General features: G+C 41.9%; 4 protein-coding genes across 5 annotated transcripts; all 4 read left to right on the forward strand.

The window, feature by feature from the left end:
• The first annotated feature begins 4,681 nt into the window (after positions 1 to 4,681).
• Positions 4,682 to 8,389, forward strand: LOC124195047 (helicase POLQ-like). Of its 2 annotated transcripts, XM_046589522.1 has the most exons (8): positions 5,184 to 5,304; positions 5,366 to 5,937; positions 5,995 to 6,155; positions 6,216 to 6,551; positions 6,627 to 6,809; positions 6,871 to 7,185; positions 7,259 to 7,546; positions 7,624 to 8,389. In XM_046589522.1, exons 2-8 carry the CDS (start codon positions 5,370 to 5,372, stop codon positions 8,281 to 8,283), a joined length of 2,511 nt encoding a protein of 836 aa, XP_046445478.1. In that variant the 5' UTR covers positions 5,184 to 5,304; positions 5,366 to 5,369; the 3' UTR covers positions 8,284 to 8,389. The 2 variants fall into 2 exon arrangements, with proteins under 2 accessions (XP_046445476.1, XP_046445478.1); XM_046589520.1 differs by having other exon boundaries at positions 4,682 to 5,937.
• A 44-nt stretch (positions 8,390 to 8,433) lies between these two features.
• On the forward strand, positions 8,434 to 9,259 carry LOC124195057 (fas apoptotic inhibitory molecule 1-like). The gene is made up of 4 exons (XM_046589534.1): positions 8,434 to 8,565; positions 8,624 to 8,849; positions 8,928 to 8,977; positions 9,043 to 9,259. The coding sequence occupies exons 1-4, from the start codon at positions 8,440 to 8,442 to the stop codon at positions 9,196 to 9,198; spliced, it is 558 nt and encodes a 185-aa protein (XP_046445490.1). The 5' UTR covers positions 8,434 to 8,439; the 3' UTR covers positions 9,199 to 9,259.
• Positions 9,260 to 10,890: 1,631 nt separating this feature from the next.
• Positions 10,891 to 14,132, forward strand: LOC124195050 (polyadenylate-binding protein 4-like). Its single transcript, XM_046589524.1, has 8 exons — positions 10,891 to 11,157; positions 11,306 to 11,552; positions 11,607 to 12,079; positions 12,139 to 12,496; positions 12,564 to 12,871; positions 13,019 to 13,276; positions 13,346 to 13,612; positions 13,676 to 14,132. The coding sequence occupies exons 2-8, from the start codon at positions 11,357 to 11,359 to the stop codon at positions 13,763 to 13,765; spliced, it is 1,950 nt and encodes a 649-aa protein (XP_046445480.1). The 5' UTR covers positions 10,891 to 11,157; positions 11,306 to 11,356; the 3' UTR covers positions 13,766 to 14,132.
• A 939-nt stretch (positions 14,133 to 15,071) lies between these two features.
• Positions 15,072 to 25,778, forward strand: LOC124195046 (extracellular sulfatase Sulf-1-like). Its single transcript, XM_046589519.1, has 11 exons — positions 15,072 to 15,519; positions 18,540 to 19,042; positions 19,103 to 19,508; positions 19,642 to 19,747; positions 19,983 to 20,070; positions 20,267 to 20,714; positions 21,021 to 21,326; positions 21,454 to 21,989; positions 22,055 to 22,689; positions 23,834 to 24,457; positions 24,544 to 25,778. The coding sequence occupies exons 2-11, from the start codon at positions 18,779 to 18,781 to the stop codon at positions 24,650 to 24,652; spliced, it is 3,522 nt and encodes a 1,173-aa protein (XP_046445475.1). The 5' UTR covers positions 15,072 to 15,519; positions 18,540 to 18,778; the 3' UTR covers positions 24,653 to 25,778.
• The last annotated feature ends 30 nt before the right edge of the window (positions 25,779 to 25,808 follow it).

Genomic DNA, 25,808 nt, shown 5'->3' on the forward strand with positions numbered 1-25,808 from the left:
GAAGCTCGTCCAGCAACTTTTGAAAAGCTAGCTCTCTCCCTCCAGTTCACCTCAACCGGCTTCAACCTTGTTGTTATTTACCGCCCACCTGCTAGCAAAACTGACGTCTTTATGAGTGAATTTTATGACTTGTTGGAGGTTCTTCTTGTCCTCCGTGGCCGTTTGGGGGTGATTTCAACAATTTTCCACATTGACAGCTTGTCTTGTTCCATTGGTAAGAGATTTCTCTCCATGGTCGAGTCATTCGACTTTCTTCAGCACGTCAACCAGTCAACCAACCTCACGGTCACACTCTGGATCTTGGTGATTTCAAAAGAATCGGATAATCTCTTTTCTGGCTGCTTGGTTCTGACCTTTTGACTGATCACTTTTTAGTGCATTGGTTTGCAAGAACTCGCCGTCCACTACATCCCAGAAGGACGATTTCTTTCCGGCGGATGAAAGCAATCAATCAGGGATTTTGGAGCTGACCTTACCAAACTACCTCTCTTCACGAATACTGCCGATGACGTCAACTTACTTCTGAACCAGTACAACTCTGGTTTGAGGGCTTTGTTGGATTACCATGCACCACTTTACAGAAGAACGTTCGCCATCCGCCCTGTTAATCCATTGCCCAACCCAGCAATCGCGGCCAAGGGAAGAAGTATCCGGCGCCTGGAGAGACGGTGGAAATGCACGGCACTCGTGATTGACGGGCAGATCCTGCGTGCTAGAGTGCAAGAGCTGCGTGACGCGAGGCTGCAAAGGTGACTTCCCTCAACACTCAAATCGCCGAAAACACTGACAGGATGTCGCAATACAAGATTGTGAACACTTTCCTTCTGAAGAAGCCAACCCTAAAGCTACCATCGCACAACTCTGTTCTTGAGCTCGCGAAAAGATTTTCGCCGTTCTCCACCAAAAACATCTCCGACATTCGGCAGCAGCCGATCATCGGTCACCAAGACCCGAGACCCTTCCGACGGAGAGCTTCACGCATTGCTTTCAAGGAAGTCACTACTGAAGAGATTGAGGACTTGATGTGATCCTGTCCGGCGAAGTCGTCGTCTCGCGACCCGATTCCCACTGTTCTAGTAAGAAAACTGGCTGACGTCCTTGCTGCACCCATTGCCCGGTTGGTGAATCTTTCCCATTCAACTGTATGTTTCCTGACGAGATGAAGCTGGCCCATGTTCTAACCCTACTGAAGAAGCCCGCCCTCGATCCTGAACTGCTGAGCAACTTTCACCCTATATCTTTTCTTTCATTTTTTTTCTAAACTTTTAGAGCGAGTTGTTGTAAGACAGCTTAATACATATCTTGAGTCAAACCAGCTGCTCGCCCCTACTCAGTCTACCTTTAGACGATTTCACTCTACTGAGCCAGCTCTACTAAAAGTTATGAATGACTTTCTATTATGTGTTGATAGAGGGAAGCTGTTTTATACTCGCTCTTCTGGACCTGAGTGCTGCATTTGACACCTTCACGCTTCGGCATCTCTTGCTCTGCTCTTCAGTTGTTTCAGTCATATCTGACCGGTCGCACTCAGTGTATCGGTCTAAAATTGTTCCTTTTCTCTTCCTGTCTCACTGGCTTTTGGTGTCCCCAAAGGTTCTGTATGCGGCCCCATCCTTTATATCATATACAACAGTCCTTTTCACGACATCTCCGCAACTCACGGGATTACAAATCACGGCTATGATTTTTTCGGTGATCATTTCATCAAAACATCTTATGCTGTCCACAATCTCGGACTCGTCATGGACAACTCACCTGACGATGGACCCTCACATTTGGGGCAGTTGTGTAAGAAGGCAATCTACCAACTATCCAATATACAGTACAGCAAAAATTCTCTCCGACAAAACAACGAAATACCAAAAAAAAAGCACTCCGAAGAGACGAAATGCGGTACATACGAGAGCAGGGAGTAGCCGCGTTCGAACAACAGGAAAAAATGGCCAGAAACTATTGTCCATATTTCAAAGTTTCTCTAAAAACCATTTACACAATTGTAACTGCCTTTGGAAGCACTATCGATTGTTGTTTTTTAAATATTTCCAGTGAAATTAACCCAACCCGCCCAACCCGACAGGCTTTAACACGGCGAGATAAGGAAAGAGACCCGTCCTCTAGATAGAGAAGTCCATGGATTAGAATCCCTACGGGAAATTTTATTATGTCGTTTCACTCTCGATGCATGTTTAAGAGGAAGATGGAACCTTTATGTTTTGACATAACCCTAAACTACGACATTGCTTTGGAGGATAATTCTCAATTGACTATTGAATTCATCAAATTCTTGTGTGTTCAAAAGGGGCAGATACCAGAGCCATGTCCTCAACAACAGAAACTATTAAATTTGGCTCAAGTTGATCTTGACCAAGATTGTAAAGTTTTGAAGGTATAGCATAATGATTAAATATTACACCGTGAACATTTTACGTTTTATAATTACAATTTCAAGTTGATCTTTTTTGTAGACTGCCAAGGAAAAAGCTGCTGACATTAAGATAAAGCGAAAACAGATGCAATTTGTGAAGAAAGCAGAAAATTTTCAAAAAAGCTTAGATGACCTTTGAGCGGGATTACTCTAATGAATCTCACTTGTTGGGTATAATGATTATAGTTTCTATTTTTATTCCTATTTATGTATGACCACATTTTTCTGATAATTACATACAATCTTTCAAAATTTAGATGATAGTAAGGACTACTCTGACTTGAATGATGAATATAACTAGCTGAAGACCAAATATCCTTGTAAAAGCAACCACCTTTAATTTAACTTAATAACTTCACTTTTGGTCTTGCATTATTTTTATTTTAGTTTTCGTTTTGATTAAGTATATTTGATATTTGATTATGTAAAATATTTTCAAAAACGCAGACACTATTTTTTTCAATCTCTTTCTATTCCTTGTGTTTGCATTTTTTTCTAATATGAGATTGTGAAATTTCAGGCGCATTTACATTATGTATCCCATTGGAGTCAAAGCTGCAAGAGAATCTAATTGAGATAAGTATATCAGATCTTTAAGAACATTTTGCTTTATGAAAAATTACTACAACAAAACAATTTTCTCGAAATGTTCCATCTTGTGCGTTTAGGGTCTCATGGAAAGCTGGTAGCAACTAGAGTTTGAAGTTCCTCTTGGGTACAATTCCTTACCAACATCGAAACAACAGCTGCGAGTAATAATATTTAATATACGTATACAATAGACAAAGACTGTATGGAAATGTTTATAAAATGTGTATTTCTTTGTTGTGATTTCGATGAAAGTGAGCTCGTTTTGAATTTAAATTTGATTTTCTCCATCACGTTATCCTTTGCGATCCTTTGTCACCACGACGACGACAACGATGTTGGGGTGGACGCTAATTGATAAAATGTTTACATTAATTTAATGGACTTTAATGACGCTGTAATTTACATGCCTGAATTTCTTGTTGCTGTGGTTGTTGGGGAACTTGTTGTTGGTGTCTTTGTCGTTGGCGCACCTGATGTTGTTGTTCAGGGCGTTGGTCCCGGTTTACATGTTGCTGAGAGCGTTGGCGTTGTTGCAGCTGTTTGCGTTGACGATTGCGGTAGCGGTTTCTTGGTTCTCTTGGGAGAGAGTGGTAGAGCAACATCAACTCCACTCTTCTCCCACCCCATCCCGGACCAACAATTGGGGCATTGTTAAACTGATATTCAATGCCAGTACTTCAACCTATTTAAACTTCGTTGAATTTCATGGTGTACTGATCTGTGAAACTGGTGTTTGTAGACAAGTAGTTCATGGCATCTCGGATACGGCGTTGATAATAATCATTACCCGTTACCACCCTAGGTCTTATTATATTTGGTATGGGAAGAATCATTTTTAGCAAAAAAAATTCAAAAACTGAAACTTATTCCAAAACAAACAAGCAAGAAAAAGCAAGATCAATGTTTAAAAGGACAGCACGTGTCGTGTGGCGTGTCAAGGATGGTAGAAGACTTATTAGTAAATTGTTGTAGTTGGGATTGTATGTAATAAAGCGAAGACCTTAACTTTGTGTTGACACTTTTAATTGTACATTGTAGCCCTTTCAACGCAAAAAAAAAACAAACAAAAGAATAACGAGATGGTGAGATCTTGAGAGCAGGGGCAGGGGTATAGAAAAGAGTTTAGGGTATAGACAGAGGAGTCTCATCTACCAGACGATTATGCTCCAGCTAGTTACACACTCTCTAGAAGCTATGGTGGGTTGAAGTTGGCTACTGATGGAATGTTAAGAACTTTTTCTGGGGTGGAATCAGTAATCGAAGATTTTTTTCAAAAATGAAAATCACCTCTATGTAATAGACTGCTTCGCAGATTTTATTTTAAAATTTTCGGAATTGAAGCATCTCCCTATCTGTTGTGACGACCATGAAGATGTTCTTCCCTTTCTGATTATGGAATACGTGCAGATTAGGTTCCACTTTCGACTGAAATCACTGAATTCTTTTGTTCATTTTAATTTTTGTCATTTTGTCATATTGTTATGTTCAACTAATTTAAATAACTATATTTAGTTACACGGATTAACAATAAAACACGCTGCATTTAAAAATTCATATTATTCCTGGATTAAAAGTAACAGTAGTTGCAGTTTACCGCCTAAAAGTTTGAAATTATTCTCTTTTACACGCAACAGATGGCACTGCCCTCATGTTAGAAAAATCTTCAGAGGCATATGGGGAAAAAAGATACAAGTTGGGCAACCATCTTTTCTATACCCCTGCATAGATAAAGACGACGTGGTCTGTAATCTTTATCTGTGAATATGTGATTCTGTGCTCCTGGTGAGAGAAGTGAGAAGGTGAGAAGAGAAGGTCAGAGTGAGAAGAGGCTTTGTAATACTTGCAGAAGTAAACACAATAAAAATTTCAAGTTGAAAAAACCCCTAGTTTTCCAATCCGGGAAGATTTCCCCATATTTGTAAGTACATGCTGTAAGTTAAGTTTTTGTTTTTTGTACATCACTATGAATGCCAAAAACTTCACTGCATTTGCCACGAGGAAGAGAATTCGAGAAAGAGATAATTCCCCCGACATGTTTGCTGCTGCCGATGAAGATGAGGATGTAATTTCTTCTGATAAAGAAACTAAACAAGACTCCAAGAAATCGTTAATTTGCAAAACTCCTTCTAAAGATTTAACAAAATTGCGCCCTTCATCCAAATCCTATCTTCAATCCCAACAATCTTCTAGAGAGCAGAGCCCAAAACAGAACATTTTGTTGTCTTCCTCAGTGCAACATCATGACAACAACAATCAATCTATGCTATCAAGTGACTCAAAAGTTTTAGGTGATTGCTCCATGAGTTCATTAAGGAGTACATTAAACACCAACCATTTTGGGTTAAATAGTCGAATGAAAGAAGCTCTACACTATGGTGGACTGAATAATACAAGAATTGGGTGTTCCAGCCGTTCCTCATCTGGTGAAACTCCTCCTATTTATACATTAAATAATAGCAATATCCTCCCTTCCCAAACATCAATTCACTGTGGACCTCACTATGGGCTTTCAGTTGGGGTATGGCAAGCAATCCAGCAAACAAAAGGAATCAACAGTTTATACGACTGGCAAGATAAATGTTTAAACAAAGCAATCAAAACCAATCAGAACTTGCTCTATTCTTTGCCAACTTCTGGTGGTAAAACTCTTGTTGCAGAAATATTGATGGTCCGTGAACTGTTATGCAATCAAAACCATTGTCTATTCGTCATGCCTTACGTCAGCATTGTTCAAGAGAAAATTCGGACACTGTCATCTCTTGCCATAGCCTTGAATTTTGCCGTGGAAGAGTATGCCGGAAATCGGGGCTCGTATCCACCTCGGAAACGGAAATCGAAACGCGTCATTTACATCGCTACATTAGAAAAAGCTAATGGAATCGTCAACAGTTTGCTGGAGCTTGGAAGATTGAATGAAATTGGTACTAATTGATATTTAATTTTAATTTATTCGAATTAATGTTGTTTATTTTTTTCAGGATTGGTTGTAGTGGATGAGATTCACATAGTCGGCGAAGGTAAACGTGGAGCAACGCTCGAAACTTTACTCTGCAAACTTCTTTTGGCTCCTGTAGGTCCTCGTTTGGTCGCCATGAGTGCAACCATTGGAAACATCGATGAATTGAGTAATTTTCTCAAGGTAAATGAATTAAAATGAACTCGTATAGTTAGTATAACTTTCATTTTCGTGTTTAATTAGGCTGAAATTTACACGGAGGACTTTCGACCAGTCCAACTTAGAGAGTTCATCAAAACTGGAGATCAGGTACTTGAAGTGAGTGGCAGACAGCGTGGATTCCAGGAGAATTTCAAGCATTGCCGTTCGGTGTCATCCCTATCGGCAGAATCTCGTAAAAACGATCCTGATGGCATAAGTGCCCTGGTTTCAGAAGTTGCTCCAGAACATTGTTGTCTAGTCTTTTGCTCAACCAAAAAGAATTGTGAAAGTGTGGCCAAACTCATCAGTAGCAATTTGTCGCCTAACCTACTGCAATGGAAAACGGCCGAGAAGTTAAAACTACGAAGAGCTTTAGAGGTAAAATCTATTTCGGCTGTTTTACCTCGGGTTTTCCTTTTTCTAGTTAAACTAATGCTTATTTGTACTTTGTAGCAAGAAAGCGGCAGACTTTGTCCAATTTTGAAATCTACTTTACCTTTTGGAATTGCTTATCACCATTCCGGACTCACTGCGGATGAAAGACAGTTAATCGAAGAAGCATTTTCATCCGGAACACTTTGTTGTCTATGTTGTACCTCGACACTTGCTGCTGGAGTCAATTTGCCAGCAAGAAGGGTTGGTGTTTTAAATAATTTTTTCTTTCCAAAATTCAACTAAAAGGAGCTTTGTCGAATAGGTTATATTGAGATCGCCTTACATAGGAAATACCCGTTTAACACGAGCTCGCTATCAGCAGATGATTGGTCGAGCTGGTCGAGCTGGTTTTGATACACACGGCGAAAGTTTCATGATTGTTAAACCAAATGAATTAACTTTTGTAACTAATGACATTCTCATGGCACCGACAAATCGCGTCGATAGCCAGTTGGCTGAAGACAATCTTCGTGGGTTACAGCAGCTGTTGCTAAGTCTTATTTCGCTAGATCTTGGCGGAAGAGACCGTAAAACATTGGCTGAAACTCTTCTTCATTCTACGTTGCTTGGACAACAGGTGCGTCAGAATCTTGCTTCACTTACTAACAAATGTTCGATTTATATGTAAATACTCGGAATTTCACATGTAGAGTACCCGTCAAACTATTACTGCAACAGAGCTTGTTGACCAAAGTTTGAATAGCATGGCGGAAAAGAACTTGATATTATTTGGCAAAGACGAAAAGCTGGAGGTAACGAAACTTGGTCGAGCTACACTGAAAGGTATCGTCGATTTGGACCGGTCAAAGCAACTTTATAATGATCTGCGTCTGGCCCAAGCTGGTCTTGTTCTGATGACGAAACTTCATTTGATGTATCTCGTGACCCCGTATGACATGGTCGGCACTGTGATCCCTATAGCATCAACCTACTTCCAGGTATTTGTTGTTTATATTTTCAAACGAATTTGTTTTCTGTCCAGCTTAAGCTTTATGTTTATTTGATTTTTCATTAGTCATTTAATAAGCTGTCCGCCGAGGAACTTGGTGTAGCCAGAACGATTGGCATCAACGAAACGGTTATGGTTAAACTAATGTCAAACCAACAACCGAAAATAGAACGCTCTGTTTTAGAACGCTTCTATTTAACCCTGATGCTCAACGATCTGTTCAAAGGAGAATCAGTATGGAATGTGAGTGAATTGTATGGCTGTACACGCGGAGATGTCCAGAATTTACTTTCCAGCGCATCAAGTTTCGCTTCATGCGTTTTCCACTTTGTTCAAGAATTGGACGAGTTTTGGGCTTTTTCTGACTTGCTGCTTCCTTTTAGTCGCGAGCTGTCTATGTGTTGTACTGCTGAATTGATCCCATTGATGGAGTTACCTTCAGTTGGCAAAGGTCGAGCGCGAATGTTATTTAAAGCGGGATTTCGAACGCTGACTGACGTTGCCAAGACCAACCCAGAGGAACTGGTATCTCGTGTGGATCACTTGCCGAAACGGAGCGCATTGCAAATGATCGCCGCAGCAAAAGTACTCGTCTACGAAAAAGCCGATGCCTTAAGAGAAGAAGCCGATTCTTTACTGGAATTGGTTCCCAGACCTCAACCACTTGTTCCACTTGACGAAACTTTTCAGACACAAGCAAGCAATGTATCCCTTCTTGATGATTGAAAATTTATCTAGTCCATGAATCATTTTTTCTGTAAAATTTTCTAATGCGCGATTGCCCCTAAAGTTGGCACGTTTGATTTACAAATACAAAATCTTTTGTTTATTATGTTGTCATTTTTAGTTGCCATGGTTACTCCTCCATTTGACTAGTTCAGGATGCCTCTATTGGAAAGCCGATCTGTTGTCGCAAGTTGGAATATAGTTCTTCCGGAAGGGGAATTTCTCATCGAATTTGAACACGGAACAACCTCCGGTAAACGTGTAATATGGATTAATGAAATCGTAAGTTTTACGGATGCCCGCCAGCATCCGCCGAATGATGTAGCATGCTTTGATTCAGGAATACCTTCGAAGGGATTGGATGTTTCGTCTAGTTGGATCTGAACATTTTCGTATTGGACGATTTGATTGCAAACTGGACGTTGAACCGGACGGGACCTTTGGCTTACTTTACTCTTTATTTATAAATGGTCAAAACATAGATGAATTCCAAGAGTTTAACAAAAAGAAATGGATGACTTGGAATGTTGAATTTGGACCAGGAAACCGACACACTGTGTTGTTTGGTAGGAACCACATCATTAAATTTTAATATCTTAAGCTAATCAAAACCTTTTGAAACTTCAATAATTCTCATTTCAAAGAAAAAGACACTACTGATGTTTGGATTAATGGAAGCAAAATTGATTGTGAGGTATGATACCACTTGATTCATTGCTTCTGTCTGTTAGTTTGATAATCAAGAGAAAATATTTGCAGGTTCAATTCATTGATGGGGGTAACTTAACTAGATTCTCTGTTAATGGTACTCCAGTGGTAATCAAATCACTATCAAGTGGCAATAAAAAACAAGGAATGATTCACCAATTTATTTTTGGAAATGAAATTTTACAACCTGACATCGACAGCAAATGAGGAATTTGAACTTTTAGTTCCAGAAGAGTAGTTGACTCATTTCTTGGGAGCACATTTTTAGCGAGCATCAAAAACAATCACTGCAAATTTAAAACAAAGTTAATATTTTTTAAACAAAGTTGTAAGTGAACCAATAAACTTACATCTCTTTGTGCGTTTCTTATACATGATTCCTGAAAAACCAAAACAGAGATTTAAGCACATGGAATTTGAAGACCAGTTTCCAAATATACAAAACATAACATACGGTAGCCACATTCTCGGCAACGAATTGGATCCCTTGGCTTCAACTCATTTTCACCATGGCAATCTGTAAAATTTATAATTAAATAATAGTTCCAACTTTATACAAGGTTTAAAATGACTTTTCACCTCCACAAATATAAACCATTGGTTGCTTTTTTACAGGCTCTCCTTCTTTGTCCATCTAAAGATAAGAAGTGATGAGTAAAATTATCAATATTTTTAGCATGCCCAGCACACATTTCCTAATCAGTTTTAATTGGCTATTGGTTAATGATTCACATGACAAATATTTAGTAATTCAATTCACCTTGAAAAATGTTCAAAAAAGGTTGGCTCTAGTCTTGACTCTACGTTTTGCTTGCTTTGGCTGATAAATGGCGAATGCCATAGAACATGCAGATGCACCAAGGCTACATTCTACACATTATATTTGAATTTGTAAATAATAAATATAAAATAATAAACCCCTAAAAAAATTGTTTGAAATTGAAAATATGTCAACGGAGAAGTATTATTTTCTAAGTTTCTAACCTAAATTTAAATAATAGGCTATTTTTATTTTAATATTAAATTGATACTAGGCTAATATAAATCCAGCTGGCATTAAAATATTTCAAACTGAATCCGACACCGATAAAGTATGAAATATGATATATAGCTCAAATAAGTGCAATAAAAAAGCGCAGAAAATTATTTAACGTGATATGTCACAACTTTCTAATTTTCTTATTACGTTTTAAAAACGTTCAAGTGCGCTTTGCCAACAACTTTGCATCATTATTCCATAGATAAAGACCACTCGTTTTCTTTATGTATGATTATTCAATCAGAGTTCACCGCGAGAGTTTATTCACATTTCCATTATTTGTTTATTTGCTAATATTTGCGATTTCTATCATATCCTTGGCCGAGTGCCCGAGTATTCCCATTTCGTCGGTGCTGCTAAGCCGTTATTTATGAAACGTAATATAACATATAAGTGTAAAAATCAAAGGATTCAAATAGCGTAATCAGATATTGGGGATGGTTCAGCGTAATCAGCGATTATCATGAGCAGAAACAGTTTGTTATTTCAGTCATCGAACTTGTAAATCCCAGTTTTAAGAAATTCGCCACTTTCACCAAATTTCCTTTCTCCATTCACGCAAAAATGTAGGCCAGGTTATTGACTTTTAAGCGAAAGTATGATAACGCATCTGGCAATTGGAAGCTTTATCGATGACGTCGCGCTTCCAAATAAACGGATCTGATGTTCCTTAAAGGTTTTTTTTTTTTTCTCTCACTACCGCAATAGTTTTGTAAAGGCAAGTTAAATTAATTTTTTGATTCATTGTTCATTCTAGCCTAAGGAGATCTATCGAGAAATTTCATCGCGTAACGTTCGTCCTTTGTTTCAAAAGGAAATTAAGCTACGCTGCCAAGTTTCGAATAAACGAAATGCGCTTTCTTGGATTGGTGGCGCCTCTCGAATTCAGCCTGGATCGCACACTCTCCGGGCGACAGCGAGAGTGGTGGGTCGACTTCTTCGTTTTTCTATTTTCTAAATGCAAAAAATCACAAAAAAATTGTAATTTTGCCAAAAACCTAAAAAAAAAAAAAAAAAACTAAGAACACTAACTTAATTTAAGTTAGAAAAAAAATCTCCTTTGGTGAAACAACTGTGCTCTTATTCCATCACAATCAGTTACACTCGGTTTCTACGCCATTTGTCTCGTAAGTACATTTTCAACATGGCAACCATCCCTTCTCACGCGTTCGTATCACATTGCGTCAATTAGTCGTTGACGTCAGTGAAACGTTTCATATCCCTTTTGATAATGTTGCTCTAATTTTTTTGCTAATCTTCTCTTTTTATCTGCAGATCAACTAAATATCTTTTGCCATCTTGATAAATTTGACAACTTTCTGAAAAATGAACAACACTGCTGGAGCTAATTACCCAATTGCCTCTCTATACGTTGGTGATCTTCACAATGAGGTCACTGAAGCCATGCTTTTCGAGAAATTTTCCACTGCTGGGCCTGTGGTTTCCATTAGAGTATGCAGAGACATGATCACTCGTCGTTCACTTGGCTATGCCTATGTCAATTTCCAACAACCAGCTGATGGTAAGACATAATTATATTGAGTAAAGACTTTTGTTAATCCTTCTCATTGTGCAGCTGAACGAGCCCTAGACAGCATGAACTTTGATGTCCTTCGGGGAAGACCAATTCGTATCATGTGGTCACAGCGTGACCCATCCCTTCGTCGTTCTGGTGTTGGCAACATATTCATCAAGAACCTTGACAAAACAATTGACAACAAAGCTATGTACGATACATTCTCTGCTTTTGGCAACATATTGAGCTGCAAAGTTGCTCAGGATGAAGCTGGAAACTCAAAAGGATATGGGTTTGTCCACTTTGAAACAGAAGAGTCTGCCGTTAATGCCATTACAAAGGTAAATGGCATGTTGCTCAATGGAAAGAAAGTCTTCGTTGGCCGCTTCATTCCACGTAAGGATCGCGAGCGTGAGTTGGGAGAGAAGGCTAAATATTTCACCAATGTCTATATCAAGAATTTCGGTGATGAGTTTGATGATGAGAAACTCTTCGAATGTTTCTCCAAGTATGGAAAAGTCACATCTCACAAGGTATTACATTGACTTTATCTTGTTTTATTCTCATGTTAATTATAATGTTTATTTTTCAGGTCATGTCTAGTGACGATGGGAAATCTCGTGGTTTCGGATTTGTTTGCTACGAAGATCCTGATGCTGCTGAGCGTGCTTGTGATGATATGCACGCAAAGGACATGAATGGCAAGACCCTATTTGTTGGACGTGCTCAAAAACGCAATGAACGCCAAACTGAACTCCGACGCAAGTTCGAACAAATGAAAATCGAGCGCCTTAATCGTTATCAAGGTGTCAATCTTTACGTTAAGAACTTGGATGACACTATCGATGATGAACGCCTTCGCAAGGAATTCGCCCCCTACGGAACCATCACCTCAGCTAAGGTTATGACTGAAGGAGGTCGAAACAAGGGAGGTTTCCAGACATCACTTGGTAAGAGATCTTGTTCATTTTCATCAGAATCATTTGTTTATTAACTTCTTTTTGGTTGTTTGACTAGGTTTTGGTTTTGTTTGCTTTTCATCACCGGAAGAAGCAACGAAGGCCGTGACCGAGATGAATGGCCGTATCCTCGTTTCCAAGCCCCTGTACGTCGCCTTGGCTCAACGAAAAGAAGACCGCAAGGCACAGCTTGCTTCGCAGTACATGCAGCGAATGGCTGGTATGCGTATGCAACAAATGGGTCAGATGTTCCAACCGGGTGGTCCAGGTTATTTCATGCCCGCTCCCATTCAGCCTCAACGCTTCTACACGCCAGCTCAGATGGCACAATTCCGTGCTACTCCTCGCTGGTCGGCTCAGCCTCAGGTACAGTTTTAATCTGAAATCGAGTGAGACATATGGTATTGCGGCTTGACAAATGTGTGGCCAAATGGCCTGTTTTCTCAATTGGATTCATTGATAAATCGACTTGAGAATGGCGTGATGATTAATCTAAAATTGAATACGTATCAGGTTCGCCCGACTGCCCAACTTAACCAACAAGGTGCCGGATATCCCGTTTCAGCTCAGTACCGTGGCGGAGTGCCGCCACGCGGTCAGCCCCCGGTCGTCCGTTCCATGCAGTCAGCTCGTCCCATCACTGGTCAGCAGCCGATGGTGCCGCAAGGAATGCCTGGCCGTTCGATGGGTATGCCCTCAGGCGGACCCGTCATGCCTCAACCCCGCCCCGGATTCAAGTTTACTCCAGCAATGCGAAACCCGCCCAGCCAAGTATGTTTTTCGTAACATTTCATTACGAGTATCGGATACGATATGATGGATGTTTCACCATCTTTACAGGGTTCCTTGCCTTCGAACGCCATGGGTGGATCGGCTGCCGGTGGAATGCAACAAGCCCTCGTCGTCCAAGGACAGGAGCCGTTGACCGCATCCATGTTAGCTTCTGCCGCTCCCAATGATCAGAAGCAAATGCTTGGAGAACGTTTGTTCCCTCTTATTCAGCGCATGTATCCGGATATGGCTGGAAAGATCACCGGCATGTTGTTGGAGATCGACAATTCGGAGCTGTTGCACATGTTGGAACACAACGAATCACTCAAAGCCAAGGTACGGTACTAGAAATCATGTTTTTGTTGAACTGCAATTGAATTTGACTTTATTTGATTAAAGGTGGATGAGGCTGTCGCCGTACTTCAGGCTCATCAAGCTAAACAAGTGGCTGCTGCAGTTGCATCAGTTGTTCAACCGAAGGAGGAATAAAGAAGAAAGAAATTTAAAACAAAAATTCACAAAAAAATGGCAAAACTTCAAAAAATCCACAAAAGTTTTTTTTTTTTCTTCGTCTACGACACGGAGTTATAACGCAACTCTTCTTTTCTGTTCTACTTTTTCTGTCTTAATCTTGATGTCATCGACCACCTTTGAAGAAAACCTCCTGGTCGCCCAGCCTTCTTTATTTTTCGCTTATTCTATCCCTTCTTTTTCTTTATTTTCCGTTTCTTTCTTGATCATTATTTTCCTCTTTTCATTTGTAATCCCATTCAGGTTGTGGGTTATACTTCAAATTACAATTTCTTCTTGTACTGGTATAATTCCGAAATACAAGACATGGGTTTCAGGCTAAAAATTGGTGGCTACTCACTAGCATTTTTTTGTCGATTTGCGTGGAGGATGGCCAGAAAAGAGGCGAGTCAATTGCCGTCGAGGTTAGTAGACGTAAGAGGCGCCGTTTCGGCGCGCTTTTGTTTTAACGCTATGCTAAATAGAGAGAAGGAATTTCTTCCCGCGTGAAGAGCGCTGGTGGGGTTTTTTTACACACCGGTGATTTGCCTTTCGTTCCAGACACCTAAAGGAGGAAGCAGACGTTGAATGCACTAGCAACCAGTTGCTGCTGCGTGTACAAAGTCTGGGTGTCTTTAGGAGCTCTCGAGGACTAGTACAGTACACGGTTCCACTAAAGGGATGGGGAGGAGGAGAAAATAAAAGGGAGAGAAACAGAGGCTCGTAAATCTCTGTAAATCTTTCATCCCCTTTCTTCTTATTCCTCCCTCTGTAAGAGAAGCTATGTGTTATCTTTGAACAAGTTAAGGAGGGTTTAAATTAAAATTCGAAAAAAAAGTTTTCTCTTTTTTCTTCACGAAACTGGTGGACAAGTCGAGAGGAGCTTCTTAATTTATTTATCAGCATCGAATTCTCGTCTGCTGCCTCTTTTGGAAGCAGACGGCTAGTAAACAACACACTGAATAAATGTTTACGATCGTTGACGACTGATATCTTTCGTCATCGTTCGAAAGCAAAAAGAGAAAGATGGCTTAGAAGGAAAAAGGGGTTATTCACTCTGTTGTTTGTTGTTGGATCTTGACATGTTTTGTGTCAACGAGCCGTCGAGCCGTCATTGGAGCTCTGTTGAACAAGTTAACGGAAAGAAGAAAGACACCGGAAAGGGAAGAATTCGCAATATGGCATACAATTAGTAATAAGACATGTTACATTACAAACATCATGAAGTGTCGCTCATTCCCTTTCCTTTTTTTTCTTTTTCAAGTTTTCTTTTTCTTTCTGTCGTGGTGGCGCTGCAGTCGGGAGTCAAGTTCCCTCTATTGGCGAGAAAATTCGGTTCGATTAGTCAGTACGTTTCTGGCTGTCGGTCCATCGGGTCCGCAGCGCTGTGTTCAAACCAGTCACGTTTTTCTTTTTTTTTATTTGCTGGAAGAGCACACGAACGAAATTTCATCTGCTTCATTGACTGTTTTCTTTTCTTATTTTTACAAGACTTGAAATTTTTTTAAAAAATATTCGAATGTTTTCTTATTATTGAGAAATATTCGTTTTTGTTTCGTTACGAAATATCTTCTAGACTTGTTCTGAATTTGTTTTCATCAATGTTTGATTTTATCTCGTGAGGCGAAGAATTTGTTATCGAAAAGCGACAGACATAATACGAAAGAAGAAAAACGTGTCATGCTGTTGCTGCCCTGCGTCGAGTTGTTGCTGACCGACTGAATTTCTCTCAGGTATTGAATTCATTCAATAATCATTATTACCTTGTCGTGTGTGTGTTAATTTCGTGTGATCTTTCGAGTGTCCCGTTTCTCGGCCATTTTTTTTTTCTTCCTGGGGCTGCACGTGTGTCGTCTTCCCATATGTCTATTTGTGTGAGCTTGTGACTTGAGAGCTTGAAATGTTTAGACTTATTAATGGAATGATATTAGTTGTTTTTTTCTCAGACCAGTTTCTTTTTCTGTGAAAAGAAGGAGAGACTGTGTCAAACGTAATGGGAGTTGGTGGTGCCACGTTTTGGCAAATGAATAGTTGGTCGTAATGATTAGATTCCAGTGTCACACACAATTCGTTGGGGTTTGGTTGATGAAAAATTAGTTTTTGCTTTAAGATAGTTGGTTCGAGGAAGAAGAAAAGGTCGAAAAAAGAGAAAAGGTGGAAGGGAGTGACAGCCGGGCGACGAGGAGAAACAGAAAGGAATGCCTTTGAGCGGTCACACGAATTCACAAGTTTAAAAAAAAAAAGGAAATGAATTACGAGGCATATTTTCTCTCTTGTCTCTTTTTCTTCCACTGTCTGTGTGTGTGTGTGTGCGTACAAAAAGGCAAGGTCGTTTGTGTGTGAGCTGTGCTTATTTTTTCGGGAGAGAAGAAGAAAAACGACTGATCTCTTGCCCTCTAGGTAAGACGGGAAGTCTACAAAGAAAAACGATTTTTCTGCCCCTCTTCTTCTGCTGGTCCTTTTTTTTCGTAACCCCCTCGTACACACAAAGTGAAAAACAACCCAACGATATTCTTTTTCTGCCCTTCTTTATTTTTTTTGTTCTCTCGACTGGTGGATGATATCACGTGTGCCCGTGAGCGGGAAATAAGAGACACACGATCTTGCGGTTCTTTTGAAACAAAAAGACGATACGATACCATCTTCTTCTTTAAAGCTCTTCTGGCTTTTTTTCTTGGGTTTTTAACCAATTATCGTGACGCAAGCAACTCACGGTGGCTGCATTGGCATGGCGATGGATTGGGGTCCATCAAATGTCGAGTGCACTTTGATGAAAGTACATCTATCTATCTATCCTTTTCTTATTTTTCAACTTGTTAACTTGATGACGTCGGGGCTTTGGCCGCCACTGCCGCCCACTGACGTGAAATAATCCTCAATACACACAAATACAGGGCAGACAGATTATAGAAAGACGAGATGAAAAAGACACGAAATCTCCCTTCTTCACGAGACCGCAAATGAAGGGAGAGGAGAAAAATTCCCAAACGAGTTTTTAGGGTTTGATTCCATGCCAGCTGGAACTTGTCAGATGGAAGAGATTCTTTTTCTTCTTCTTGTTTTCGGTTTGGCTTAAATTATTTATTTTATTTCTGGCAAATGTGACGTGAGAGGCGACAATGACCGTCTTTTTAATTTCCGCTCGAGACATTCTTTTTTATTGTGAAGGATCTACTTCCTGTTAGTTGAATAATCAAGAGAACTTGACGAGCGACATTTTGTTGAATCGGTCAATCGCCTCCGTCAAGCCGAAGCGAAAAAAAAAACATTCAAAAAGGGAAGGAATTTCAAGTGTTTTTTGGGGCCGAAAAAGGAATGTTTCTTTCTTTCTTTTTCGACTAGTTAGTTTAATAGCTTAAAGAAGTGCTGCGTATAGTATAGACATCTTCTACACACTTTTATTTTTGACTATATCTCTCTATATACGAGGACTACAATCACCTTCTAAATGGGCTGTATACGATGAGGACGAGACGGGGGGTGGTTGGTTAGTTGGAAGGTTTTAAACTTTTTTTTTCTTCTTCAACTCTGAAAGGAAAAGGAAGAAGGAAAAGATGAGAGGAACAACATTCCGGTGACCCACCGGGGTCATTACCGGCCCCACAGCACCAACCAACCGAACCCCATGGGCCACACCACCACCACACACATTTAGTTGCCGGCTTCTTTTTATTCTTCTTCTGCTTCTCTTTATTAAGAGAAATGGAAGGGTATATATTCCGATGGGAGTTTCCGATTTTAACATTTTTTTTTTAGCTCCGATTCTAAATTGGAATGAACTTGAACGTGTCCTGTCAGGTTTCATCCCGTCCGTGGTTCATTTAAGTAAAAGAAAAAGGATTGAGATGGCGGTGAAAACTGACACAGGCAAAGGATAAGCCCCGCATGTTGTTTTGTTTTTTTCGATAGAGAAAAAAGTAATAAATAGCGTTGCAAGTATAGTTTTACCAGTATCTAATATTAGAACATAATTATTTCAGATATCTCAAGAGAATTTCGTCTAAAACTGTACAATTAACCGAATCTTGTTTATGATTTTGTTTAAGGCACAAAAAAAAAACAATTCAGCTGATTAAATTTTACTACGTTTCTCGAAAGACAAAATTATTTGATTTAGTTGAATTTAGTTCTAAACTAAATTTGCAACGCTAGTAATAAGAGATCGCCCCTGATGCCCAATAATTGAAGAAAAAGAAAGTTCTTCTATGACACATTCCAAACCTTTTCTTTCTTGAAGAAGAAGAATAAAAAAAACATTTGAGGGTTAAAAAGGGTCGCTGTGAATTGCCATTGTCTCCCAACCCCCCCATCGGTTTTTATTTTATTTCGTTTTATACAATGTGCCCCTAGAAGAAGAAAAACGAACACACGCACTACGTGGATTTATTTGAAAGGAGAGACCGACCGAGCGACCGACACATTTTTCTTTTCTTACAGTGTCATTCTATGGTGGTGTCGGAGTCATTGTGCGGTTAGGTTTTACTAGAAGAAGAAGAAGAAGAAAGAATTGGTTTTTACGGGTTGAGGAATACATTTTTCGCACCCCCCTCTCACCACCGGTTTCTCTTTTGACACCAACCAAGAAGAACCCTCCACTTGACACCATCCGCCCTCTTCTTCTTCTTAACTTCTTGTTAAAAATGTTGTCGTGTGACGTTGCAAGGACGAAAGAGAGAAAGAAAAAACTGGAATGTGACGACAACGTTGTTTTATTTTTTTTCATTTTTCTTGTGGGTGTAATCCCATTTGGCAGTAAGGTTTCGCTCAGCACCAGGAGTTGTTTGATTCTCCGCCGTGTCCAATCGGATCAGAGTTGAACAAGTGGAGGAGGAGGCGATGAGCAGCTGGATGAGGAGGTAGAGGAGGAGGAGAGTCGTAAAAATATCCTCCCAAAAAGAGGAACCCATCACCACCACTACCAGCAGTCGTCCAGCAGCCACTCGAGTGTGAAGGAAGGACGCCGAAATTCTTGGCCAAGAAGAAGAAGGAAGAATGAAGACTCGGACCATCGTTTGGACTTTATGGGCGATGGCCGTCTTTTACGGCATCGTCAACTGCCAAGCCGTCGATGAAGGTGAACGCCGACCAGGAAGAAAACGCAATCGAGGCAGCGGATCCGGTAGCGTCGGTGGCGGTGGCGGCCCCGGTGTTTCGGCTTTTCGTCCTGATCAGAGTGGCGGCGACGGTCGTAACTTACCTCTGCCCGTCGACCCGCTCTTTACCGACCAGCGTGAAATCCGGCTCTCCTTCATGAAGGTAACACTAATGAACTTATTGCACTCACTAGAGTCGATTTAATGAATTGGCCGTTTACAGGAGCGATTGTGGAGCCCCGGTGGGCCAGCGGAATCTTCTTCCAGGAAGAAGACGACGACGACTGGGAGTCACAACAACAAGAAGAAGCCGTCCAAGTCTGGTGGTGGTGGTGGCGGTGGTGGCCAGTCATCGGATAATTACTCTGCTGGCTCGAGAAAGTCCGGCCCATCTCCAGCGAACGGCAAGAAGCCCAACATCATCTTGATAGTGACAGACGACCAGGACGTTGAACTCGGCTCGCTCGAGTACATGCCCAAAACGCGAGCCATTCTCAAGGAGGGCGGGGCGTTCTTCCCAAACTCTTTCGTGTCGACGCCCATGTGCTGTCCGTCAAGGAGTTCTATGCTCACCGGTTTATTCGTCCACAATCACGGAGTCCTCACAAACAACGAGAATTGCTCATCAGGTCAGTTGTCTTGTCGTTTCCGGCCTTGCCCCGCCCATTTTTTTCGTCCTCCGTGTCCTGTCCAACTAAAAAATGGCCTTTTTTTCTCTTTCTCTTTCTTCCTTGTCTTGTTTTATTTCTCAAATATAATTAGCCTATTGGCAAGCGGAGCACGAGCCGAGGACGTTTGGCGCTTACTTGGCCAGCGCTGGATATCGGACGGGCTATTTTGGTAAATACCTCAACAAATACAACGGCAGGTATGTCGAGAGAGACGTTTACATTCGTGGTTTTTGCAGCGCCAAATTATTTATTTATTTTTTCTCAAACGAAAAGAAAAAAAAGGAAAAAAAAAAAGATTTTTCCTTTAACGCACGCGCGTGACGCCTTGCCGATCCATTCTGGCCTATATCAACATCCGTCTTCATTACTATCCTGACCGACTTTGTTTTGTTTTTTTTGTTGTTTTTTTCTTCTCTTCTCCTCACTGAATAGTTACGTCCCGCCTGGATGGAGAGTCTGGGCCGGTCAAGTCATGAATTCACGATACTACAACTACACCATCAACTTCAACGGACAAAAGGTACGAAAATATTTTCCTTCTCCTTTTTCTTTTCTTGGCTCGACGGCGGCGCGACCCATTAAGACTCACGTCGACAGGAATTTTGTTGAAATTAACATTTTTCTTTCTTTTTCTTTCTTTTCGTGGAGAGAGAGTCTGGCACCTTCTTTCTCTTTTTTAATAACGATAATGTTTTTAATAATGCGCTTCTCGACAGATTAAGCACGGCGCCGACTACCAGACGGATTATTACCCGGATTTGATCACGAACGATTCGATTAGTTTCCTTCGCGAGTCTAAGCAGCACTACGACCACCAGCCGTTCCATTTGGTGATGAGTTTCCCGTCGCCGCACGGCCCCGAGGACTCTGCTCCGCAATATTCGGACATGTTTTTCAACGTGACGCGACACCGGACGCCCAGCTACGATTTCGCCCCCAATCCGGACAAGCAGTGGATTTTGCGTTGGCTGGGCAAAATGAAGCCAGTCCATCATCGTTTTACGGATTTGCTCATGACAAAACGGCTCCAGACGCTGCAGAGCGTCGACGAAGCTGTCGAGAAAATCTTTAGCGAATTGGTGGCTCTCGGCCAACTGGAAAATACCTACATCTTTTACACGTCCGATCACGGCTATCATCTCGGACAGTTTGGACTGATCAAAGGTAAAGAATTTCTTTCTTTTCTTTCTTATCATTTTCCGCTTGTCATTTTTTTTTCTCCCCCTTTAAAGCGACTGTCATCTTTTCATTTTGTTTGACAATTGTCAACGTTTGTGCCTTACCTTTTCTTGGGGGCTTTACTTTTGTCAATCAACTGTCAAAAGAATCGTCTGATGGATATCTTTTTTTTTTAAATATTTCTTCTCTCTGCTGATCGATTTGCATTCGGTGCAAGAGACTGAAATAGTTCACAACAACCTTCGACGAGTGGGAGAGAAAAACATGAAATAATAAAATGAAATGTTGTAGGCAAGTCGTTCCCGTTCGAGTCTGACATTCGAGTGCCATTTTTGGTGCGCGGTCCGGGCGTCGGACGCGGTCGGGTGGTCCAGAGTCTGATTGGCAACGTGGATCTGGCGCCGACGTTTTTGGAGATTGCCGGCGTTCCCGTGCCACCGCACATGGACGGCGCCTCCATTTTCCGTTTCTTTCAGAAGGAGAAGGTCAAAAGCCGGGCGCCCTGGAGGGACACGTACTTGATCGAGCGAGGCAAAATGCCACCCGCGCACTTTCCAAAACTCAACGTCGTCGAAGATGTTCCTAATAACAATGAAGGTACGTTACGTGTGTGTGTGCAAGAACAACATCCATCCATCCCCCCCACCTCGACTAGACTCGGGTGATTATATTTGCTGAATGTTGTGGATAATAATTTAATGATTGGGGTCGTCGATGTTAAAAGGAGCTGAAGGCGACGATGCTGACGGAGTGTCGGTCGAGTACACACCGCCCAGGGGCAAATTCGAACGCTGGGCCGTCGAGTGCCGCAAGCCGCAATACCAGAGCCCGTGCAGCGGCTTCCAAAAATACGAGTGCCTCTTTGTGGACGAGCGCTGGCGGATGAAAAAGTGCCGGCCCACCGTTCACAAAGTGGCCAAGAAGAAATGGTGCCAATGCAAGGCCCTCTCCAAGTATCGGCTCAGCAAATTGGAGCCGGAAGAGAGGAGGATGCAAAGGGCCTTTCTCAAGGAGCACACGCGGCACGTGGATTGGCGCGGGTACCGGCCTCGATTCCTCAAGACGGTGGCCGGCAAGAAGAAATTCCACAACAGGAATAACAGCCGACACAAACGCGAGGAATCGCCAGTCACGAACGTGTCCACGGAGACGGCGGCCGCATCCGCGGAAGGCAGTGTGTTGCGCGATGTTGCAGAAGACGAGCTGGAACAGGTCGAACTCATCATGGAGGACATTTCCGATGAGATTTCCGATCTCGAGGTGAATTTAATTGGTTTTTTTACTTTTCTACTTTTCCCCGTTTTCATCTCAATTTGTTTTTCCAGGCTCTGACGGAAGCGAGAAACGTTTCCAGCAGCACGGAACCCGCAAGCCCGGTCACGATTGCCCCGTCTACCGTTGCTGGATTGCAAACCGGTAGCCCGAGTAGCAGTGCACCGCAGCTGAACAACAGCGACGGAAAGCTCAACTGTCAAATTGTTGGCCAGTCGCGAATCAATTGCAGCAGCGAAGTGTACAGCGATCCGGCTACTTGGCGGCTGAGCCGAGATTTCCTGGAGCAGCAAATCCGCATCTTGCGCGTCCAATTGGACGAACTCAAAGTCATCCGCAAGCACCTGCGGGCCATGCGTCCGGATAAATCTCATGCGGCCATCAGCAAGAAACGGACGAATTCGAAATCCAAATCGAAAATTTCGAGTTCTCAGTCGCTGTTTGACTGGTCGTCGTCGCCGAAGCGAACGGCAATCAACAGCAGTGACACATCGGACCCAGGGCCCGGCGGAAGAAAACATCGTCCCAAGATGCCGCAAGTTGATGCGGACGACGTTGAAGAAGAAGAAGACGAAGGCGAGTTGATTGACGAAGAAGAGATGGATCATGAGGACGAAGATGAATCGACAGTCGCCGGTCCAGTCGAGAGCACGATCGAAGTGACCATCTACGACAATCGAAAAATCAAGTGAGTAAAGAAACTAAAAAAGATTTATTTTTATTTATATTTTCTGGGGGGGGGGGGGGGGGGGGGAGAAGAAGAAGGAAGAAAGTCTATTGAAATTCTAATCCGCACGCATTCCCTATCACCCTGGCCGTTGCCATGTATGGTTTTGTGCGTCTGTCGATCCATTAAGAATGTGGCACACTGCCACGACGAAGCAAAGAAAGAAACTATGCGAGAGAAGAAAGAGATGATACCACGTTGATAATCCCGACCGACCGCCTTACCTTTTACCCCAGTCTCTGTTGTAGTACAAGTAGATTTCGGGGAGGAGGAGGGGGAACTGGAAGGAGATAAGAAAAACGGAAAAAAAGAACTTCTTTTTTCTCTCTCTCTGTCTTCTTTTTCTGTTTGGTGTGTGGTTTTCTGTTGGGTGTAGTAGTGGAAGTAGTAATAGTAGCGGTTCTTTTTCTGGAAGGGAGGTCGAATCGGTGGCAGGGTCACGGAGATATATCCGCGGACTGCTTGGTGGATGAATGGATGGCTTTTTTCCCTTTTGGGAACAAAAGAAACGCACATACGTACGGTCGTTTGAATAGCCGAGTAGATGGGCGATAGGAAAATGTGTATACAAAGAACAAAAGAGGAACAAACTCGGGGGCTGACTCCTTGTTGTTTCTGTGGAGGAATTCTTCGAGACGTGTTCGAATGTGGCGACCTTGAAGATGGATCTGCTGTCGGTATCCATTGGGCTAGAACCAGGGCCTCTGTGACTCTCCTTTGGCTTCTATTTCATTCCTCCCCTTCCACGGAAAAATAAAATAAAAAATAAAAAGTGTGTTGAGGCGATGAGGAGGGTAGTCTACGTCATTAGGCAAATCAGCTGTTTCTACCTGTGTGTGTGTTTTCTTCTTCTTCTTTCGAATCATCACACAAACATATCCACGACGACTCCGCCTTCCGCTGGCCGCTTCAAAAGAATAGATTCTATTCAATTAGGGACTGTGAATTGGAAATGCTAATTCCCATTGACCTTAATGATCCCGTCTTGTTGTGTAGGCGCATGTATCGCTTTTGACCATCTTTTCTTCTGCTGAGGTTTCCCCTCTAATTGCTCCTTTGTTCTCCTTCATTCATTCATTCATTGATTCATTGTGTTTTTCGTTAGGCCGTCGAATAACGCCGGACGGATTGGGATGTGCCCTTGTGTGGACATGAATTGGTCTCCCCGGAGTCGCGAGGCCCGGAACGAGGAGCGTCTGGTGCGTCAGGCGAATCGCCGCAAGATCAAGGAGGAGCGACAGAAGCGACGCCAAAAGAAATTGAGCCGCAAACGGGCCATGGTCGAGTCTCACAACGGCCAGTGCAACTACGAGAAGATGAATTGCTTCAGCCACGACAAGGATCATTGGCGGACGGCCCCGTTGTGGAACGACGGCCCCTTCTGCGTCTGCATGAACGCCAACAACAATACGTACTGGTGCGTCCGCACGCTCAACACGACCCACAACTCGCTCTACTGCGAATTCATCACCGGATTCGTCACCTACTACGACATGCGCATCGACCCCTACCAGCTGCGCAACATCGCCCACACCTTGTCTGAAAATCAATTGGCCTTCTTTCATCAGACGCTCGAACGGTTGCGCGTCTGCAAAGGAGCCGACTGTTTCGTCAACACTCATCCCTCCGCCGCCAAATTACTGGCGGCTAATGGGCCCGCAAAGTCGGATCCCGAAGAGGGCAAAAACGCCAGTTATCACCTACAAAGTAGTCACCTGCTCGACAATGGGTAACGATGAATCTCAAGTTGCTCGTCTATTTGCAATTAAAGTTAAAAACGTGTCTGTTTTTCTTTTCAAAAACAAAAAAAAACAGGAGGTTGGCTAAAGTCAAACCGAGACGTGACGGATACTGGCGCCGGTCGAAGCGGCGAGAAAGGCAGACGCCAGATGTTGTTGTTGCGTCATCCAGCGCCGCCGCGTGATTGATCTCCGTCGTCCCTCACGGCTTCCCTTTCTTTTTCACTCCGCCTTCCCTCCTCGACAAAGTTCACTAACTACCCCCGAGAGATTATTATAGGACACAGATGGATATAAAAGAGCAGCCAGACTCGGTCAATGTTTATATCCCCCTTCCCCTTTTTTTTTTGTTTTTAGGAAAAATTCTTCGCCTTTTTTTTTAAATCGTTTTGATTTTGTTATTTTCGCCGGATCGTTTATATCCCCTAGATGTTTATCGTTCGCGGTTTTCTGTAAAACAGATGAAGGATTCACATTCTCAGTCGTGTCCCGACTTTTCGTATTAGAGCGGGAGCAAAGTGCCAAAACGTCACATTTTCTTGCCGACGAATGGGAATCGGATCTTGACAAAATTATTGACTTCTTTCTCTCCCGTTTCTTTTTTTAATTATTATTCTACACACAAACTTGGATGTTTTTTCCTTTTTTTTTGCTTTATTAATTTTTTATTAAAAACTCAGAAAGAAAAACGAGAAAAAAGAAAAAAAAAATGTTGAATTTTGTTATCAAGTTTTTTTGTTTGCCATAAAATGTTTTGACTGTGGCCTCGACTTTGACTCGCGGCCACACACGAAAAATTTCTCGATATTTTTTCCCCTCTATATTTTCCTTCGTTACGCCCCGTTGTATTTTGTATATATTACTGAACTGCCAGAGATGTACTCCCGGATGTCGTTAGGTGGCTCTACCATCTGGAATTTTGTTTTTGATTTCACGTTGCTTACCTTTTCCGTGTGTGTATAAACACCCGACAGTTCCACGGCGAGGAACAAGGTGAAAAGAAAAACAACGGAGACGAGCAATGCCCTAAATTGCCGTTTCAATATTGTTCCATGGATTTCTTCTCTTTGGATGTTAAAATCTTAAAAAAGGCTGTGTTCATTATTTCTGAGCTGGTTTCTGTTGACTATAAGTGTGTAGCCATATTTTTGTGTATTTGTTGATTCTCTCTACGTTCAAATGATGTGAATACTCCGTCATCTCTATTTGCCATTTCAAACTGTTCATTTTTTTGTCGTAAAGTGTTTTTTTTAATGTCGTTGATTAAACACGGAAAATCACGGAAAATACATTGACTATTTATTCGCGTTATGCTGAAAAAAACTATATTTGAACATGGGT

This window comes from Daphnia pulex, chromosome 5 (genome assembly GCF_021134715.1).
Source record: "Daphnia pulex isolate KAP4 chromosome 5, ASM2113471v1".
Classification (NCBI taxonomy): Eukaryota; Metazoa; Arthropoda; class Branchiopoda; order Diplostraca; family Daphniidae; genus Daphnia; species Daphnia pulex.

Coding starts and splice junctions, on each gene's coding strand:
- LOC124195047 (XM_046589520.1), top strand. CDS start 4,980: ATGAATGCCAAAAACTTCACTGCATTTGCCACGAGGAAGAGAATTCGA. Junction 6,552..6,626: donor AACTACGAAGAGCTTTAGAG/GTAAAATCTATT, acceptor TGTACTTTGTAG/CAAGAAAGCGGCAGACTTTG. Junction 7,547..7,623: donor TAGCATCAACCTACTTCCAG/GTATTTGTTGTT, acceptor ATTTTTCATTAG/TCATTTAATAAGCTGTCCGC.
- LOC124195057 (XM_046589534.1), top strand. CDS start 8,440: ATGCCTCTATTGGAAAGCCGATCTGTTGTCGCAAGTTGGAATATAGTT. Junction 8,566..8,623: donor TAATATGGATTAATGAAATC/GTAAGTTTTACG, acceptor GCTTTGATTCAG/GAATACCTTCGAAGGGATTG. Junction 8,850..8,927: donor CCGACACACTGTGTTGTTTG/GTAGGAACCACA, acceptor CTCATTTCAAAG/AAAAAGACACTACTGATGTT.
- LOC124195050 (XM_046589524.1), top strand. CDS start 11,357: ATGAACAACACTGCTGGAGCTAATTACCCAATTGCCTCTCTATACGTT. Junction 12,872..13,018: donor GCTGGTCGGCTCAGCCTCAG/GTACAGTTTTAA, acceptor AATACGTATCAG/GTTCGCCCGACTGCCCAACT. Junction 13,613..13,675: donor ACGAATCACTCAAAGCCAAG/GTACGGTACTAG, acceptor ATTTGATTAAAG/GTGGATGAGGCTGTCGCCGT.
- LOC124195046 (XM_046589519.1), top strand. CDS start 18,779: ATGAAGACTCGGACCATCGTTTGGACTTTATGGGCGATGGCCGTCTTT. Junction 20,715..21,020: donor ACAGTTTGGACTGATCAAAG/GTAAAGAATTTC, acceptor GAAATGTTGTAG/GCAAGTCGTTCCCGTTCGAG. Junction 24,458..24,543: donor AGTCACCTGCTCGACAATGG/GTAACGATGAAT, acceptor AAAAAAAAACAG/GAGGTTGGCTAAAGTCAAAC.